This window comes from Danio aesculapii, chromosome 2 (assembly GCF_903798145.1).
Source record: "Danio aesculapii chromosome 2, fDanAes4.1, whole genome shotgun sequence".
In the NCBI taxonomy this organism is placed as follows: domain Eukaryota; kingdom Metazoa; phylum Chordata; class Actinopteri; order Cypriniformes; family Danionidae; genus Danio; species Danio aesculapii.
The window spans coordinates 41,872,548-41,892,074 of NC_079436.1; the positions used below are offsets into that span (position 1 = coordinate 41,872,548).

A 19,527-nucleotide genomic window follows, 5' to 3' on the forward strand; every position below is an offset into this window, starting at 1 on the left:
CACCACAATCCAAATGATAAAAATGTGATTAAAATAAATAGCTATATAAAAAGTAAATTAATAATAACTTAAAGTTTTTTGTAAATTGCACAGCATTTAACTATCATATGAACTGTCTTTTTAGGACAGTAATGCAGTAGGTTGCTAATGGGCCGACGGTGGCGCAGTGGGTAGCACAATCGCCTCACAGCAAGAAAGTCACTGGTTCGAGCGCCGGCTGGGCCAGTTGGCATTTCTGTGTGGGGTTTGCATGTTCTCCCTGTGTTGGCGTGGGTTTCCTCCGGGTGCTCCGGTTTCCCCCACAGTAAAGACATGTGCTATAGGTGAATTGGGTAAGCTAAAATTGACCGTAGAGTATTTGTGTGAATGGGTGTTTCCCAGTGATGGGTTGCAGCTGGAAGGGCATCCGCTGCGTAAAACATATTCTGGATAAGTTGGTGGTTCATTCTGCTGTGGCAACCCCTGATTAATAAAAGGACTAAGCCGAAAAGAAAATGAATGAATGCATGTGTTCAAAATAATTTTAGACCCGTTTATATTAGCTTAGCCTATTTCATGTATGATTTGTATCTTTACAAAACACATTTTGCGTTTTAGGATGGGAGTCTTACATCTTATTTGAGGTTTGTGGCACTTTATGGGATATGAAAATGTAGACTAACAGTAGACTACTCATTATTTCTGAAAAGTTCAAATCTTTTTGATTCATGAATCACAAATAACCCTATAGATGATCTCAAGGCACCCCTTCCAAAATATAAAGGCACTAATTAGCCTATAAAGATAATATACATGCACAAGAAAAGTATTATTTGCTTTTCTAAAGAAGCTTGATATAAAATTGGATTTAATGGAAACAGTAAATTATATTGTTACTGTAAATCTTTTCCTTTGAAATTTAGAGTGAAGGGGTATTTTCAAAAAATTCCCATTAGGTTTTACGTGAAGTTGTATGATCTCTCTGCGTTTGATTTATTTGTCTGTTACCGCGCATTTACTGAAGTGAAGGAAACTGAGACGGTCTCTGATAATTGTAGCTGCCGTGATGTTGCGGTTGGAGGTGTCGGTGTCCGGTCACCGCTTCATTCAGCTCGGCCGGTGACACGAAGAAATGAATGAGCCTCTTTAAGAGCAGCTTCAGCTTTCATGTGCACGAGCAGCTCCGCCTCGTTTGGCTCATCGGTCGCGGGGATTCTCCGTATTGAGGCGCATGATGTCCGCGGGCTTGAGCGCTGCGGCGGCCCGGTGTTGTGTCGCGGTGCTCGGGCTGCTGGTGCTCCTGCGGGTTCCCGGGGCCCTGATGACCGACACGGACACCGACTGCTCGACACACGGTGAACACGGATGCGAAGGTGCGCGCACACACACGCGATAGTATTTATTTTGGCAGGTGCTTTTGTTTACAGTCCATTAATAACCACTGAGTCCAATTCTTTAATGTAGGTACTTAATGCTATTATCATTTTACTAACGAAATAATAGTGGAATTTGCTGTCTCTGTTTAGGCAGGTTTTACCATTAAAATGATAAGTCAGTGTTGTCCGATTAGAAGAATAAAACAACAATAATTGTAGCTAATTATAATAAAACCTGCAGACTTGTATTATAAACGGTCCAAAAATGGATTTCCTACAATTTATAAAAATGCAGTACAGGAAAAATCACATATTTTAAACCCATGAAGATGTAAATAGTTTAAATAGTCAAATAGTATCTAAAACCTCTGCAAAATCAGTCAACAAACCAGTCTGACCTGTGATGCACCAGCTAAAATCTGCCAAATATCCTTTTATAAATACTTTATATAAAACAGATATATTCATAATCCTGTCTTGTTCTGCATATCTGTTAGTTATTTGTTCATTCATTCATTAATTTTCTTTTCGGCTTAGTCCCTTTATTAATCAGGGGTCGCAACAGCAGAATGAACCGCGAACTTATCCAGCATATGTTTTACACAGCTGCAACCCATCACTGGGAAACATCCATACACTCTCATTCAACACATACACTATGGACAATTTAGCTCACCCAATTCACCTATAGCGCATGTCTGGAGCACCCAGAGGAAACCCACGTGAACACAGGGAGAACAACCCCTGCTAACCCCTGCGCCACCATGCAGCCTTAGTTATTTGTTCTTATTTTAATTTAAAACCTTCTTTTTAGACTTAATTTTTCAACTTTTTTTGAGAATCACAAGTTTTTTGCTTTAGAACAAAAATTTATTTTGCTGCAACATGATCAGAGGGAACTATAAGTTACATCTGTGTTTTATAGTAGTCAAGAGGTCCATTCATTCATTTTCTTTTTCGGCTTAGTCCATTTATTAATATGTGGTCGCCACAGTGGAATAAACTGCCAACTTATCCAGCAGCGGATGCTCTTCCAGCTGCAACCCATCACTGGGAAACACCCATACACTCTCATTCACACTCAAACACTACGGACAATTTGGCTCACCCAATTCATCTATGCACCTGGAGGAAATCCACGATAACACGGGGAGAACATGCAAACTCCACACAGAAATGCCAACTGACCTAGCTGAGGCTCGAACCAGTGACCTTCTTGCTGTGAGGTGACATCGCTACCCACCGCGCCATCGTGCGACCTAGTCAAGAAGTCTTTTTAAATGAAAACTTATGCAACTTCTATAGACATTTATGTATTGTGAACATTGTGAGACATTTTTTTCACTTAATCTTAATCTAAATCTTATTTGAAAAAAGAGTTTTTAAGAATTTTGCTTTAATTTTTACCACAGTACCAAACTGTGAGTCTTATATAAAGTGCTATAAAAATAAAAGTGACTTGTCTTTTAGGTCTGTCCGAGAGCAAAAGTGGCCTTCATGTGTGTAATGAATCTAGTTGTGTTTTCGGAGGAATCTGCAGAGACAACGGATCACACCTGGAGTGTCTTTGCCAGTTTCAGGTTTGTTTGTTTGTCCTGCTGCAGTAATCTCTGCATAATATGAATATACTAATATACTGCTTATTACAGCATTTGATGCTCATATTATTATCACTGCCTGTAACCTAATGCTCTCATCATGCTGCTTTGAATATTGAGGTGCTTGTTTTGTCCTGTTTGTTTCAGTGTCCACGAATGTTTGATCCAGTTTGTGGCTCTGATGGAGACACATACCACAGTGAATGTTTCTTAAGACAAGCAGCCTGTGAACAGCAGAGCCCAATCACCATAATTACAGAAGGACACTGTCCCGGTTAGTCAAAACACTTGCTAATAAAATTGTAATATAATATAATAAGTGTTTCTTATATCTGGAAGCTCTAAAAGTGCTGTTGTTGACTTTGGGCAAGAAATTCATAGTCAACCCTTTTAATAGTTTATAACATAATAACAAAGGAGGTTTGAAGTTTGTTTTAGCAAGGTCAAAGGAATAAAATGTTTAATTTCAACTTGCAAGAAAAAATTGGGATTAAAAGTGTTAATAAAATACACTCTTAATAAAGGTTCTTTATTGGCATCAATGATTTTATGAAGGACCCTTAACATCCTTGAAAGTTTTTCATTCCACAAAAGGTTACAGAGGAAAAGGGCATTTTATTAGGTTATGAAACTGTTCTTCACAGTATGTAAAAATGGTTATTCAAAGTTTTCACTACATGAAACCTTTTTAATAATAAATAACCTTTTTAATAATAACAATAATAAAAAGTTTATGTTATATAGCACCTTTCCAGTGCTCAATCACGCTTAACAACAGTTAGAGACAAACAGAACAGAAACAAAACAAACAGAAATTACATCTACAAAATGTAATGCTTGTAACAATTAGAGAATAAGTGAGTTTTAAGAAGAAACCTGGAAATATTATTGATGCATTGGAGTGTGGAAGAGAGTTCCACAGTGAGTCTTTGCTTTAAATATCTGTACACACACACACGTCTATGAAGTTTAGTGTCATTGTACTCACCCCACACACAAACTCATGAAGGTGTTTGTTGTTCATGTTATGCCTACATAATTAATTGCAATTGTGTGTTTAATATTTCTAAAGTCTTTTATCAGACATGACGTTTTGCATGTTTGTCCTTTTTTCCTTCAGATGCTGAATCTGCATCTGGAGATACAGGTGTGTTCTACAGCCATGTTACACCCTCCTTTTTTTTCTTATATTTGATTATTTACATCAATCAACGTAAAGAAAAATAAAAGTTTGATTGTGACTTGTAGGACACCCAAGCAGCAATGATATGCAATTTTCCAAGCAATATTGGACTTTATGTGAACCATGTGTGTCTGTTTGTGTGCAGATCTGGAGAGCTCAGGCCTGGAGCCCAGCACATACTCCAGGTGTTCCAGCTGCAGGTTTGGGGCAGAGTGTGATGAAGACTCTGAAGGCATTTGGTGAGTCAATGTGTACTTGTATGTGTGCATGTGTGTGTGTATTGTACGACTTTGTATGACAAAGCAGGGGTTCTTAAATGTTTGTTAGCCAAACCCTTAAATTAATTAATGGCACATTAGTTTGTTTGTATGTATCCACCTTAAAATTAACAGGAAATAATAATAGTAATATCAATAATAATAGCATAACATATTTATCACTAACCATTAAGTTAATATTTCATTAATAAATGATAACGGACACATTCACATTACCACTTATACTATTAGTAGTAGTTAAATCTAATTAATTAAAATATATTTGGTTGTAAAAATATATAATTGTACACTACACAGGAATAATACATTTATTTAATGATTTATTTTCATACATTAACATCCTAAAATCTAATCATTGATTACTAATTATTGATTATCTAATTACCGCAAATTACAGTTGTACTGTACAGTTAAAAAATCATAATAAGAAATGTATTAAAGCTACAGTGCTAAAATATATCTTTAAATTCTTCATTTTCAAGCTTTTGAAACTGGAAATTATGCAGAAGTTTTCTGTTTTCTCACACCTTTATCATTTATTAGCTTTTCATCTCGCAAACCTTTATTTGAGGCAATCGTATCAGTCATGTTTTTTGCTCTACAAGGTGTGTGTGTAATATAGACTGCGGTGGCTACAATCTGAACCCAGTGTGTGGATCAGATGGACAGTCTTACAGTAATCCATGTCAGGTCAGAGAAGCTTCCTGCCTGAAACAAGCTCAGATTAATGTGCGACACCTTGGACAGTGTTCAGGTAAACACAAATCCCGCATTAGACAAATCTTTACCATGCTAAATGCAAAGGCGGCATTATTCACTGTTTAATTTATCCTATAGGTTCAGCTGTGCTAGTGGGCGGAGCCAATGTTGGCAGAGCGATGCCTTGTCCGGAAATCAACAGTAGCTCATGTGTGCATGGAACCTGTGAGATGAAAAATGATCTGGCAACGTGCAGGTATAACCCAACATACACACAAATGCATTGCTTGTATATTAGACGTTAAAATTATTAGCCCTCCTGTGGATTTCTTTTTCGAATATTTCTCAAATGATGTATATCAGAGCAAGGTTTTTTTCACATTATTCCTTTTTTCTTCTGGAGAAAGTCTTATTTGTTTTATTTTGGCAAGAATAAAAGCAGCTTTTAATTTTTTAAAAACCATTTAAGGTAAATTTTATTAGTAATATTAAGCAATATATTTTTTTAATTGTCTACAGAACAAACCATCATTATACAATAACTTGCCTAATTACCCTAACCCGTCTAGTTAAAATATTTAACCTAGTTAAGCCTTGAAAAATATCTTGTAAAATATTATGTACTGTTAACAAAGAAATGTGTTGAAAAAATCTTTGTGTTAGAAATTGGAAAAAAAAAATTACAGGAGGCTAATAATTCTGGAGGGGTAATAATTCTGACTCCAACAGTATGTGTTTGATGCCTTTGGTCTTGTCATTTAGGTGTAATCTGGGTTTTTCTGGCACACACTGTGAGCTAAGAGACTTCAGTGAGTTATACGTGGTGCCCAATGGACAGAAGCTTCAGTACATCCTGATTGCTGCGATCATTGCAGCCGTACAGATCAGCATCATCATCGCTATCATAATATGCATCACAAGGTAAAACTCATCACGTGTACATGAGCATGCAAATAAACGCTAATATTGTAACATAATTATTATAACTATAAACTGTTGCCTTTTAGGATTCATCCAAAAAAGCCTCGAGCACGTCTTCAGAAACAGAATAAGGGACACTTTCCCAAAGATGGAGGACGCAGGATTGTATAACTAAAACCGAAATGCACAAACTATACACTACCTGACAAAAGCCTTGTCGCCAATCCAAGTTTATCCAAGCCTAATCCCAGGAACAACAAATAATAACTTAACTTCTAGTTGATCATTTGGTATCAGTTGATATGAAAGGCCAAGGCCTCTATATGACGCATATTTTACCAAAATAAAATAGTATCATGCCTTGATTTTTAATTATTTAATTACAACAGTAAGGTCTGACTTTGACAAAAGTCAGAAATAATGTACAGTATAGAATATAAAGTCATGGTGCAGTGGAAATAAAATTAAAGTTGTGTATGACTCCCATAAGCTTGGAGGACTACACTTTACATCTCTGCAATGACTCAAATAACTTATTAATAAAGTCATCTGGAATGGCAAAGAATGCGTTCTTGCAGGACTCCCAGAGTTCATCAAGATACTTTGGATTCATCTACAATGCTTCATCCTTCATCTTACCCCAGACATGCTCAATAGTGTTCATGTCTGGTGAGTGAGCTGGCCAGTCCTTGAGCACCTTGACCTTCTTTTCTTTCAGGAACTTTTAGCACAAATCATGATTTTTCCTTCACCAAACTTGACTGATTTCTGTGAGAATTTTGGGTCCATTTGGGTTCCAATTGGTCTTCTGCAGTATTTGTGATGATTGGGATGCAGTGCAACATATGATTCTACCTTCTGCCACTTTTCCAAATGATCAACTAGAAGTTATTATTTGTTGCTCTTACAACTAGGATTGAAGACAAGACTTTTGTCAGGTATTGTACACTAAACATACACATTCACCTACGCACATACATCACATACACACATTCCCTTTAGCTTATTTAAAAAAAAAGATATTTAGATAGAGTTTTATAAGTCAATATTATAGTATTTCAGTGGCCTTATTCCACCCTATTTATTGAGAGCTTTTTTAATTTTTATGTTCATTTTTTTACATTTACCCTTTTCATTTTTGCTTTTGGTAATCTTTCCTCCTCATTTTAAGTAGTCTGAATGCAGTAAATCCACATGGTGAAATGTTTACATTAAGTAGAACAGTACTTTCTTGAAAAAAATAATAGAAATATGAGTGATGTCTGGTATGTAAAACATGCTGGCATGATGCTAGGGTGTTTATATACATACATTTGTGTTTTTCTCACTTTGGCCAGTAAGAAACCATCCAGATCTCCTTCACAACATAGAGAAACAGGCACAAAAATGTCCAGAAAACAGCTGCAACGGCCGGATAGTCATAATGTCTTGACAACTTATAACAGATTTCAAATTTAATTATATTAAAAGAAAAGAAACAAGAAGCCCAAGAGCCAGTGTACTGATCTACCATTTACTATTTTCTCCTTCTGGAACTGAATTTCTAGTTTTCAAGCTATGATTAAACTCAGGTCAGACGTTTAGGAGGTTTTATCTTTTCTAACTGATCAGACTTGTGGGTTTCTGAAAAACAGACAATCAAAACTATATAAAAAAAGAGTTTCAATGAGGATATCAAAACTTTTAAACATCTCAAAATATTAAACCAACATATGCCAAGTTCAAAAACTAGCTAACATTTTAGAAACATGCCAGCAACATGCTAACTCATACTAACAATATGTTAAAACATTTAAGGGATGCTTAACATATTTAATCATGCTAGCAAAAGATGCCTATTCTTTCATTCTTTCTTTCTCAAAACTCTTTCAATCATTCAGGTAAGGCTCTCCAACAACACTAAATCATGTTAGCAATATGTTAAAACTTCCTACAGTCGTATAGCTATGTAATAAACATTCCAATTCATGATGGCACGTGTTTTTAGCATTTAGAAAAACAGCAACAACATGCTAATCGATGCTAGCATTCTGCTTAAACTTTGTAAACATGCTAACAATGTTAATTTATGCTAGCAGTGCTTTAAAACATGCAAGAAATAGTTTTTCTTCACTCCAAGTTCAAACGTGTAGCTTCTAAAGCTGTTTCCAAAAAATCAGGCTTCCCAAGCCAACATAAACTCTACTATAGTTGTTTTTACTGTCCAAAGTTTGTTATGGTTGTGTTCCTGTACAAGTCATTGCAGCACAAAAATGACATTAAGTAACACTGTGTAACACACTTACAATTGTGAACCCTAGGGGTGAAAGGTCAGAGAATGTTTGTAAAGCCTATTCCTGCCAGAATGTTGTTCTATGTCTGCTATAACTTATATCCACCTTATTTTGAAAATAAGAATTATGGCCATTGTACCTCATTTTTACCTGACTGTGTAAGGCTTCTGCCGTCAGAAGCTTGAATTTATTTTAACTGTACAAAAGCAATCCATTATGCTGCTTGACATTGACAATTATCATCATAAACACATTACTTAGTAGTGCAAACTGCACGTTTTATCATTCCAATTATTTTTATACATCAGCTACAGTTAGGGATGTCCCGATCAGTTTTTTTTGTCCTCAAGTCCGAGTCATTTGATTTTGAGTATCTACCGATACCGAATCCAAAAAGAGCCACATATTGATAAATAATGTTATGATAGCTGATTTAACATTAGGTTATGATTGAATTGCCTCTTGTTACAGTTATGAAATAGTTTGATAACAAGCATGACCACATTGAAATGGTCTATATTACATAAAAAATGAATAAAGAAGAGCGAAGAAACAGATCCAGGATGTTCCTTATTTTTTATTTCATTCATCTTATTTTAACATTCAACAACTCTGTTAACAAACAGAGCACTTCTGTGGGGTAGCTTGAACAATCAAGTAATAAATAACATAAATTCTTCACTTTTTTTACTTTAGTGCAACAGTAAATATAAAGAAAATCTAAAATAAAAACAAATAGCACCTCAATTTAAAATACCCGGCAGGCAATCCCTAGTTTACATATCTCACAGTTTGCTATGGCAATGTTGTCGTCATCAACTTTATAATACCTCTTGACTGCAGACATACTCTTGCTTTCCGCTTCAAGCTGCTTTTGTGTTCTACTTTTGCCAGCATCTCTGCAACAAAGTGAAGTCATGTCCCACGCATTGCTGTTTCTGTGTGAAGTCAAGAAAGAGGTCTAACGCATAACTAGATGTGTTAAAAAATGAGAATATATATACAGTGCATCCGGAAAGTATTCATAGCACTTCACGTTTTCCACATTTTTTTTGTTACAGCCTTATTGCAAAATAGATTACATTTATTTATTTCCTCAAAATTCAACACTCAATACCCCATAATGACAATTTGAAAAAAGAGTTTTTGAAATTTTTGAAAATATATTAAAAATAAAAAACCTGAAAAAAAAAATCGCATGTACATAAGTATTCACAGCCTTTGCTCAATACTGTGTTGATGCGCATTCGGCAGCAATTACAGCCTCAAGTCTTTTTGAATATGATGCCTCAAGCTTGGCACACCTGTCTCTGGGAATTTTTGCCCATTCCTCTTTGCAGTACCTCTCAAGCTCTATCAGGATGAATGGGAAACGACAGTGTACAGCCATTTTCAGATCTCTCCAGAGATGTTTAATAGGATTTAGGTCTGGGCTCTGGCTGGGCCACTCAAAGACATTCACCGATTTGTTGTGAAGCCACTCCATTGATATTTTGGCGATGTGCTTTGGGTCACTGTCCTTCTGGAAGATGAACCATCACCCCAGTCTGAGGTCAAGAGCACCCTGAAGCAGGTTTTCATTCAGGATGTCTCTGTACATTGCTGCATTCATCTTTCCCTCTATCCTGACTAGTCTTCCAGTTCCTGCTGCTGAAAAACATCCCCACAGCATGATGCTGCCACCACCATGGTTCACTGTAGGGATGGTATTAGCCTTGTGATGAGCGGTGCCTGGTTTTCTCCAAGCGTAACGCCTGGCATTCACTCCAAAGAGTTCAATTTTAGCCTCATCAGACCAGAGAATTTAATTTCTTATGGTCTGAGAGTCCTTCAGATGCCTTTTGGCAAATTCCAGGTGGGGAGTGGCTTCTGTCTGACCACTCTACCATACAGGCCTGATGCACAGATGGTTGTCTTTCTGTAAGGTTCTCCTCTCTCCACAGAAGAACATTGGAGATCAGGTAGATTGACCATCGGGTTATTGTTCACCTCCCTGACTAAGGCCCTTCTCCCCCGATCACTCAGACTAGATGGTTGGCCAGCTCTAGGAAGAGTCCTGGTGGTGCCTTCCATCTTCCACTTATGGATGATGGAGGCCACTGTGCTCATTGGAACTTTCAGAGCAGCAGAAATTTTTCTGTAACCTTCCCCAGCCGTGTGCCTCGAGACAATCCTATCTCGGAGGTCTACAGACAATTCGTTTGTCTTCATGCTTGGTTTGTTCTTTGCCATGCACTGTCAACCCTGGGACCTTATTTAGACAGGTGTATGCCTTTTCAAACCATGTCCAATCAACTGAATTTACCACAGGTGAACTCCAATTACGCTGCAATTAAACATCTCAAGAATGATCAGTGGAAACAGAATGTACCTGAGCTTAATTTACAGCTTTACGGCATAGGGTGTGAATACTTTTATACATGTTATTTTTTTAGGTTTTTAATTTTTAATAAATTTGCAGCAATTTCAAAAAATCTTTTTTCACATTGTCATTATGGGGAATTGTGTGTAGAATTTTGAGGAAATAAATAAATTTTATCCATTTTGGAATAAGACTGTAAGATAAAAAATGTGGAAAAAGTGAAGTGCTATGAATACTTTCCGGATGCACTGTATTCGAGTCCTGATCAGAAGGTAATGTTCAATTCCAATCAATTCTAAAAATGCGTAATCGGGCCAGATTTTCTATCACGGGATTGGAACTGGACATCCCTAGCTACAGTAATGTGTCACTTTCTCCCACATAGAAAAATCGTTCAAATAAAACTGGGGAAAACTGTGCAATCTTTTAGCTTCTGAAGCCGAAAGAAGTTTATAACACAATTCACAAACCTCGTACAATTGAAATCCCTGTAAAGTGGGTCATCATATGTGTATCTGTGTGTCAGTCTTTGTAAACTTGATATTATGAGAAATATTGCATACTGTAGCATGTCAAATCTGTTTATAAAGTGAGTTTTAATGAAAAATGTATTGTCTTTAGTGTGTTTCTTTCCTCTGTGGCATTGAACTCAATACGCATCAGTATATTTTTTTCAGTGATTCCAAGTGCATGTTGGGAGATGCAGTTTTCGCATGTCAGGTTGCCCAAAAGTGAGGTCAAGGGTCAAAACGCTGATGTGAAACACCTTCAAGGTCAGTTTACACTGTGTGTGTGTGTGTGTGTGTGTGTGTGTGTGTGTCAGTATGTGTGTGTCCGCAGCTGTTGGCTTCAGTTGAGTTGACGGTATGCCGCAGGGGGCCAGATTTATAAAAGTAAGTCCACCTCATCACACAAACACACACATTTGCGCACTTCATCAATGCCACAGTCATTTTAGATATTTCAGAGACACACATTATGCATGTGCAAAAAGCCACCCGAACATATGCACACCATGCAGGAATGTATGAATTAATGGGGCTTTCCAACACTTCTGTGATACAGCTTCCAAAAATGTTTCAGGATCCTCTTACAGTTGTATTTATATCCATGCATTTATATCTGTGTGTGTGTGTGTGAACAGGGGTGGAGTTTGTCAGATTCCAGTGGGGTCTCTCTTTAGGAGTGTCAGTTTCTCTTGGTACTGTGGGTTTGAGTCCCTTTACCCATCTCTGGCTGCACTTTCAGGGAGAATTAGAGATGGAAAAGAGAGGAGATGTCATGTTAGGGGTTGAGGATGAATCCGGGCAGCCCGTTTCAGCCCTGTCCATTCTGTCTCTGCTGGAGCGCGTGTCCACGATCATCGATGGCGTCCAGGCGAGCCAACAGCGTATGGAGGAACGCCAACAGCAGCTCGAGAGCTCGGTCAGCGCTGTCCAGTCTGAGCTTCTCAAACTGGCTCGTGACCACGGGGCCACAGCGACGACCGTCGACAAACTGCTGCAGAAGGCCCGGCGCGTGAGCACACACGTTAAAGAAGTGCGTTCACGCGTGGAGAAACAGAACGTGCGCGTGAAGAAAGTGGAAACTACGCAGGATGAGCTGCTCACACGCAACAAGTTCAGGGTTGTGATCTATCAGGTAAAATCACATCCACATGTGGGTTATTGGTCACTGAGGGTGTGCCGTTTATAAAGCTGGTTCTGTCAAACATATCAACAGGGGGCGCACTTGAGAATTTCCTTTCTAGAGGTGAATGGGTTGAATGTGTCTTTTAGTGTGACAGATGAGTGACATACAGATATTTTTTGATATGCCTATTTAAGAGACATCCAGAATGAGATAAACAGGGGAGGAGATTTGGCCTTCATCCTAGACATTGCGTGTTCTTGGTAATGTCTACAGATTCTTACAGCTAGACTTGCTAAACAAAGCTAATTAGAGTGGGATCGCAATCCACTTAAAACTGCAGAAGGAACAGCAAATTAAAAAATACTTCCGCAGCAGCACGTTTACATAATGACCAATGCAATTTTCCAAAAGCAGTACAAATCAGCGTAGAGTTGTAGATGAGCCGAACTGATGATAATTCATATTTTAGGATAACATCTGTTGCCATTCCAAAAAAATGAACACAAATGAAGAACATTTGATATCTAATTTGGACTTAATTTGGTCTGTCAGCAAGAGACGTCCAAAAATATGCTGTTCATCAAATAGACAGGAGGGAATGACGTGTAAAATCTGTGCAATCTGTCCATCTTGATAACTTTTGATGACTACTATTGTTAGATATGTAAAAGATTTTCATGAATAGCCCAAATTTTGCTTTGTTTTATTTACAAAGTCTATGTTTAAATGTCTATTAGACGTCTCATAGATATTTATATCCTCTCTTCTACATATACTTTTGTTGTTCTTTGCAGTTTCTCGTCCTAAGGAAACCATCACACCATGTCAAGTGCAAAATGAGTTATGAAATGTTTATTTGGGTGTCAAATGATGGCACAAATACCACTAAACTGAGTAAACGATGTTGTGTGGTTCACTTCAATACTCTCTGCCTATAAAGTTTGTGTTTAAGAGGGAAACTCAAACAATGATATCTGTGAAAATAACTGTGTCCATGCTTTTTCATTGATAATATTTTACAGAAATCTATATCTTAAACCCAAATCTGCCTTTTAAACTAACCTGATCTCACGATGAAACTTAAATATTTTACATTTTGTCAGTTTAGTGGCTAATTCGTATGAATTTGTACGAGCTGAGTCTTACGAAAATGTATGCTTTTTAATGGAGGCGTGGCACCCAACCCCACCCCTTAACCCAATCATCATTGGGGGATGAACAAATCATACTAAATTGTTTGAATGATATTGTACGAATTTATATGAATAAGCCACTAAATCAAACCATTAATGTAAACGAATTGCTGCGACACGGAGTTGTTTAAACTAACATCTGCTGCCTCCAGTCTTCAAAAGTTGGTTCTGGAGTGATATAAATGAGGCTCGAGGTTGATTATTTTTATAACTGAACTGCATGAACACTGGTAAATGTATCTATTTGACATCTCACAGTATCATGCAACATTTAATTATGAAAAATAAATAATTAGAGCATATGTGTGACAATGAATTAGTCTAAATTAGGGGTGTGTGTTAGCGGGAGAGTGTGTTTGTGTGGTTATTCTGAGCTGTCCTAATATAGAGCTGCTCACACAGCTGTAGAGATTCGTTAAGGTTATTCCCTGAATAGGCAGTTTATACATAAGTATACATTGACATCCATTCTTAAAGACTTCAAAATTGCCCTCAAGGGAAGGTTAGTGTCACATAACCTGACATAAAACCTAGCTCACTTTGCTTGTAAAGACCAAGAAGCAGCCCCTGCTACTGAAAGGGATTGCCTGACTGAAGTGTAAAGTGACAAACCACAGTATGTCTCATGCTAACATGGTTTCATGGCCAGAACTGTAAATGTGAAAAAAATGATAGATCACATTCACTCTTCAGCTCTTAAGAAAGAAAGAATCATATTTGATTCAGGACTGAACTGAGGTCCATAAACTTCCAGATGTGAAGTACGAGTAAAAAAAAAACATGTACAGGCATAACAAAAAGGCAATTCGTCTATTTCATCACATCTCATTGTAGCACCAGAATCCACATGTATTAAAAGAATACCAAAAATGTACATTTTTACTGTAATTATACTCACCCGCAAGCCATCGTAGGTGTACAGTAAATGCCTTTCTTCTTTTAGATGAACAGAGTTGTTGAATAATATCCTGCTATGACAGTTTTGTAATTGTATATGGTGCTTAAATTGAGTTTTTTGACGCTCCAAAAAGTACTCAATTCTCTTTGTTTCTGCTTTTGAAAAGGCATAAACACCTAGGTTATCTTAAGGGTGAGTAAATTATGATATAATTTAAAATTTCTTTAATTCTGGTATGTTTTTCTGACTCTTAAAGTGACTGTAGCCATTAACAGGGAAATTATGAATCTCCAAGGACCACAGTTTGAGCCAAAGATCTTTAATATTTTAATGAAGATTAGGAAAAAAATCAACTCTCCATCTTGTAAATAATAATAATTCCTTACATTTATATAGCACTTTTCAGGACATTTTTGAGGGCAATCTCCTTATCTGGATGATGTGACGACAGCCATATTGCGCCAGACCGCACACCACACACCAGCTGATAGGTGGAGAGGAGACAGAGTGACGAAGCCAATTATGATATGGGGATGTTTAGGAGGCCATGATGGATGGAGGCCAGTGGGCAAATTTGGCCAGGATATCGGGGTTAAACCACTGCTCTTTTTTTAAGGACATCCTAGGGTTTTTAACGACCACCGAGAGTCAGGATCTCAACTCCACCTTTTTACCATTTACATTTGACCATTTACCTATCCCTTAAAGGCTTATGGCATACCCCTTTTTCAGGTTAAGTCTTCCTCAGACTTTCTTTGAAAAATGAAACTTGAATGGGCGTGGTCATGTGAGCAGAAGATAGGGGAGTGGGCGTGATGTAGCAGAGAAAGAGAAGAGAGAGCAATGGTCATCATTGGCCCATACTGACTCTGTCTAAAAATGTAACACGTGAGGAAAGGCTAGATTTTTATATTTAAACACTGCTTATTTTAAAATTTAGACACACATATACCTGCTTTGAAGGGACAGAAGTGTCCCCAGGCACTGGAGCGTTTGAAATTAGTGTCTGTCAGCATTTGAATGCCATATAATTTGCTAACGATCAGCTGATAGACACAGCTTTCAAACACAGTGTCGCTACAGTGCTGCTGTAAACCAGTGATTATTCAAACTAATCCCAGCCATATCTGTTGAGCATGTGAACACAATGGCCAATCACATTCCACTAATCAGCACTCCAAATGCAAGTGGGAAATGCTGCTTTTGTCACATTTTTATACATTTCATTATAAACTTGTAGAAGTTGGTACTTCTGACAACACTATCGGCATTCCTGCCAACAGTCTTCAGTATTTCAGACCCATCTCTCCCTCCACCCTCCAATTTTGTTATTTCTCCAGGAAAACTCCTGTAATTTCACCCTGCACCCAGTTCTCAGCTTTTTGGTTCAGTCTGTAACACCCTATGTTCGCCAACTTTGGAATAACATCCAATCGCAGTAGCTGCCCATTCCATAGCACACTTACTAACACCACACTGCAGTTACTAACCCGGTTCTCAACTGTGTTATTCAGGCAATTCACACCATCCCACCCCGCAGCCACCCCAAGAGAAGTCTGGATGCAGACCTGGTGCAATCTGAACTGCATTCAATGCTTTTTAATGGGCTCACCTAACCCCACCCCTAACCATACCACTCACAGTGACGTCACTCGCTCCATTCAAGTGCATTGTGTAGCAATGCATCGCTGAGGGATGCAATCTCAGCTTGCATCATAAAGGCTACATCCAAATACTATTGGCCACCCCCTCTCCCCCACCCTGTTCTCCTGGAATTTCAGAGACAAATGTTGGCAGGTATGACTATCGGCATAGCAACCCATCCTGAACACCTAACTACTGTGCAGCCTCACAGTTTGAACGAATTCTTTAGAAGCAGCTTTTGCCACAGAATAGGAATCTCAGATCATGAATAATAATTGGACCCCAACACATATTCATAGCACTCGCATTCATGTGCTACATCGCTACAAGTGACACCATCACATATAGATTTTTAACAGGGAAGATATAGCAGAGAAAAGCTTAAATTAGCCAGTTATTCTTTACAATTACAGCTAACAGATGCTAACATTGTCTTCATTCATTCAGTCATTTTCTTTTCGGCTTAGTCCCTTTATTAATCTAGGGTCGCCACAGCAGAATGAACCGGCAACATATCCAGCATATGTTTTACACAGCGCATGCCCTTCCAGCTGCAACCCATCACCGGGAAAGACCCATACACACTCATTCACACACACATACACTACGGACAATTTAGCTTACCCAATTCACCTACAGCGCATGTCTTTGGACTGTGGGGGAAACCAGAGCACCCAGAGGAACCCACGCAAATACGTGGAGAACATGCAAACTCCACACAGAAATCCCAACTGAACCAGCGACCTTCTTGCTGTGAGACAACATCGCTACCTACTGTGCCACCGCACCGCCCTCTAACATTGTCTTAATTAAAATTAATAGAAGAAAAATCTCAGAAAATTTGGTCCAGGCTTTCATGACCCTTTTAAATAATGGTCTCTTGTTTCTGTTTGTCCCCCTCAGGGTGAAAAAGAAGTCCCCTCTGTTGCTGTAACCAAGACTCCTAAGGGAGCAGGGCTTGCTGAGTTGGAGGTGGAGCCAGATGAGTATGACATCCCTGCTGACCTATCATCTGATGAAGAGTACATGGTGGTGGAGGATGCGGAGTCGTCCCGGGGCGCCCGTCTCAAACAGTCCGGGTTAAAAGGCATCGAGAACATAAAGGCTGCGTTCTCCAAAGAGAACATGAACAAGACCCGCGAGAAGACCCGAGAAAACCTCAGCAAGACCAAGGAGAGCCTGAGTAAGACAGGCCAGACGCTTGGAACTAAATTCAACACTTTGGGTGAGAAGATCGTGCCACCCGAGCAGAGAGAGAAGATAAAGCAGAGCAGCGAGAGGCTGAAGGAAAACATCGCGAAGAAAGCGCCCACTAAGGAATCCTTCAAAATCAAGCTGAAGAAGGAGCGCACGGTCGCCGAGGGCCAGGAGGGTGCGGAGGCGGAGCCTGCTGTGACTCCACCCAAAGGCAGGAAGTCCAGCCCAGAAGTGACCTACACAGAGGTGGTTACCGAAAACAAAAGGGAGGGTCCAGTATCAGAGGAAGGAGCAACTCGTATCCATGAAGACTGAAAAGGCAGCTCAAACTGTGGAGATATGAAGGGAGATGCAGAGAAAGTTGGTCATGAGTAAGTGGAAGCAAGACAAGATTTTTTTTTTCATAAAATGTGAGAGTGTATGAGTATGTGTGTGTTGGGTAGCCAAACTGATAAACAGTGCAATCACTAGATGTGTTTGTGTAATTTCTGTTACCATAAAACCACATGTGAAAATGTATTAAAAAATCTAAATATGCCCAGTCTTGTGTGCCATTTTACTTTCCATTTGTGTCTCGATTACCAGGTAAAGAGTAGATGAATCTGTCCAAAACATTTGTAGTTATGCTAGGGACTGAGAACATTTCAATCTCCAAATATTTGTGTTCATGCTCACACCAACATCATAGACACAGAGATGGGCAGAGTGAAAGAAAGATTGACCCATCAGCCAAAAAAAGATCTCTTGGAATTAATCTTAACAGCTGAGCGGCTCTGCCCAACACATAGAAACCTAACACGAGGAACACACTGCTACACAGTTTATCTAGGGACAACAGAGTCCAATAATGTGTTAAATACAATTCATCGTTCAAACAGCTTTTCCCATTTAGAAAATAAAAATGGGAGCAAATTTATAAAATTATACATATAGCAGGCTCGTAGCCAGCCTGGTGGAAGGGGTGGTTCCTTTTTTCTCAAAAAGTGGACCTTTTTGCAGTTATTCGCTTCATTTACTATTTAATTATAAGGTTTAAATACTACATTTAGTGACATTTTAAACACTATTTTGAGCTGGATCTTTACCACACTTTTTGATACAGTAAAAACAATTTTTAATAATTTAGAATAAAGAAATATGAAGAGAAAAAAATACAAGTTTATTACATCTTATATCATTAGAAAACAAAATCTGTTAAAGTTTTACATTTAAAAACTAAAGCCTATTGTCATTTATTAGGCAAATAACAAACTCAGCAGCACATTCAACTTTCCTTAGCCCGAATTTGGCCATTTGAATATTGAACAATTAAAACATAATAATAATAAAATGTAGAGCTTGCTGATTTTTTTGCCTCTTTTATAATAAAAGTACATTCAAAAACTCATGAAAAACAACAATAGCCAAATTATTATTATAATTAACTTTAATATGGTCCACTTTTGGTGCATCACACCTTTTTATTGGTCATATTTTTCTTTCAAGAGTAAGGTCCAAGATTTAGAATAAAAGTTTATTGTAAAATGCAGAATAGGTCAGCGAAAGATGAATTCACTTATGTCAGATGCAGCTTGGTCTTAAAGCCTTTGATGGGTTATTTTCATAAATTATGATGGCTGAGTGGTCAAAGTAGGACAAATGAGCTCATGTAAGAGACAAATTCTGGACCTTTGTCAGTGGGGGGTGGGTCTTTCGAACCACTTGAACCCCCCTGGCTGCGGGCCTGAAAAGCATGTTCAGATTCAGAAGTGTAAAGGTTTTTAGGTTTTATCTTTATACTGAGCAAGAACATTAATCAAAAAGTGACAGTAAAGAGTTTATTATTGTGAATGAAAAAATATATTTATAGGAAATTCTATAATTTTGAACATTCGCATTCATCAAACAATCTAGAGAAATGTTATTATAAATTTCAATATTTCAATATTACTTTTTTGCAGTAATAAATGCAACCTTGGTGGGGACAAATCTTATTTCAAAGACAATACAGACTTAAGATTTTTTTTTCATATAATTATAAATAACCACATTTAAAGTATACAACAAAAAAATAAATAAACATATATAGATAAGCATAGATTACACTGACTAAATGTCTTTCATGAACCAGACATTAAATTGTAATCAAATATTTCAAAATCTAGGAAATCCACTGTTCAACCTTGTAAAAAAAACTAATTTTTTTCTCTCTGGCTTTTGGTTCTGGTAACATTACTTATTTTATGCCCTTACAATGGTTTTACTCTAAATAAAACAATAAACTGTACTGTTTTGGTACTGTAACTAACCATGGC

The 19,527-nt window shown here is 37.9% G+C and overlaps 2 protein-coding genes across 2 annotated transcripts; both read left to right on the plus strand.

Moving 5' to 3' along the window:
- The first annotated feature begins 1,055 nt into the window (after positions 1-1,055).
- On the plus strand, positions 1,056-9,355 carry tmeff1a (transmembrane protein with EGF-like and two follistatin-like domains 1a). Its single transcript, XM_056479577.1, has 9 exons — positions 1,056-1,352; positions 2,826-2,935; positions 3,101-3,227; positions 4,074-4,100; positions 4,282-4,375; positions 5,020-5,168; positions 5,252-5,369; positions 5,876-6,034; positions 6,121-9,355. The coding sequence occupies exons 1-9, from the start codon at positions 1,211-1,213 to the stop codon at positions 6,203-6,205; spliced, it is 1,011 nt and encodes a 336-aa protein (XP_056335552.1). The 5' UTR covers positions 1,056-1,210; the 3' UTR covers positions 6,206-9,355.
- A 2,467-nt stretch (positions 9,356-11,822) lies between these two features.
- Positions 11,823-17,770, plus strand: cavin4a (caveolae associated protein 4a). The gene is made up of 2 exons (XM_056479591.1): positions 11,823-12,310; positions 16,940-17,770. The coding sequence occupies exons 1-2, from the start codon at positions 11,930-11,932 to the stop codon at positions 17,546-17,548; spliced, it is 990 nt and encodes a 329-aa protein (XP_056335566.1). The 5' UTR covers positions 11,823-11,929; the 3' UTR covers positions 17,549-17,770.
- Positions 17,771-19,527: the final 1,757 nt, after the last annotated feature.

What these genes read in the sequence shown, in the direction of transcription:
- tmeff1a (XM_056479577.1), top strand. Translation starts at nt 1,211, where the DNA reads ATGATGTCCGCGGGCTTGAGCGCTGCGGCGGCCCGGTGTTGTGTCGCG. An exon ending in CGGTGAACACGGATGCGAAG is followed by an intron (nt 1,353 to 2,825) that starts GTGCGCGCACAC and finishes CTTGTCTTTTAG; the next exon opens with GTCTGTCCGAGAGCAAAAGT. An exon ending in ACACCTTGGACAGTGTTCAG is followed by an intron (nt 5,169 to 5,251) that starts GTAAACACAAAT and finishes TTTATCCTATAG; the next exon opens with GTTCAGCTGTGCTAGTGGGC.
- cavin4a (XM_056479591.1), top strand. Translation starts at nt 11,930, where the DNA reads ATGGAAAAGAGAGGAGATGTCATGTTAGGGGTTGAGGATGAATCCGGG. An exon ending in TCAGGGTTGTGATCTATCAG is followed by an intron (nt 12,311 to 16,939) that starts GTAAAATCACAT and finishes TGTCCCCCTCAG; the next exon opens with GGTGAAAAAGAAGTCCCCTC.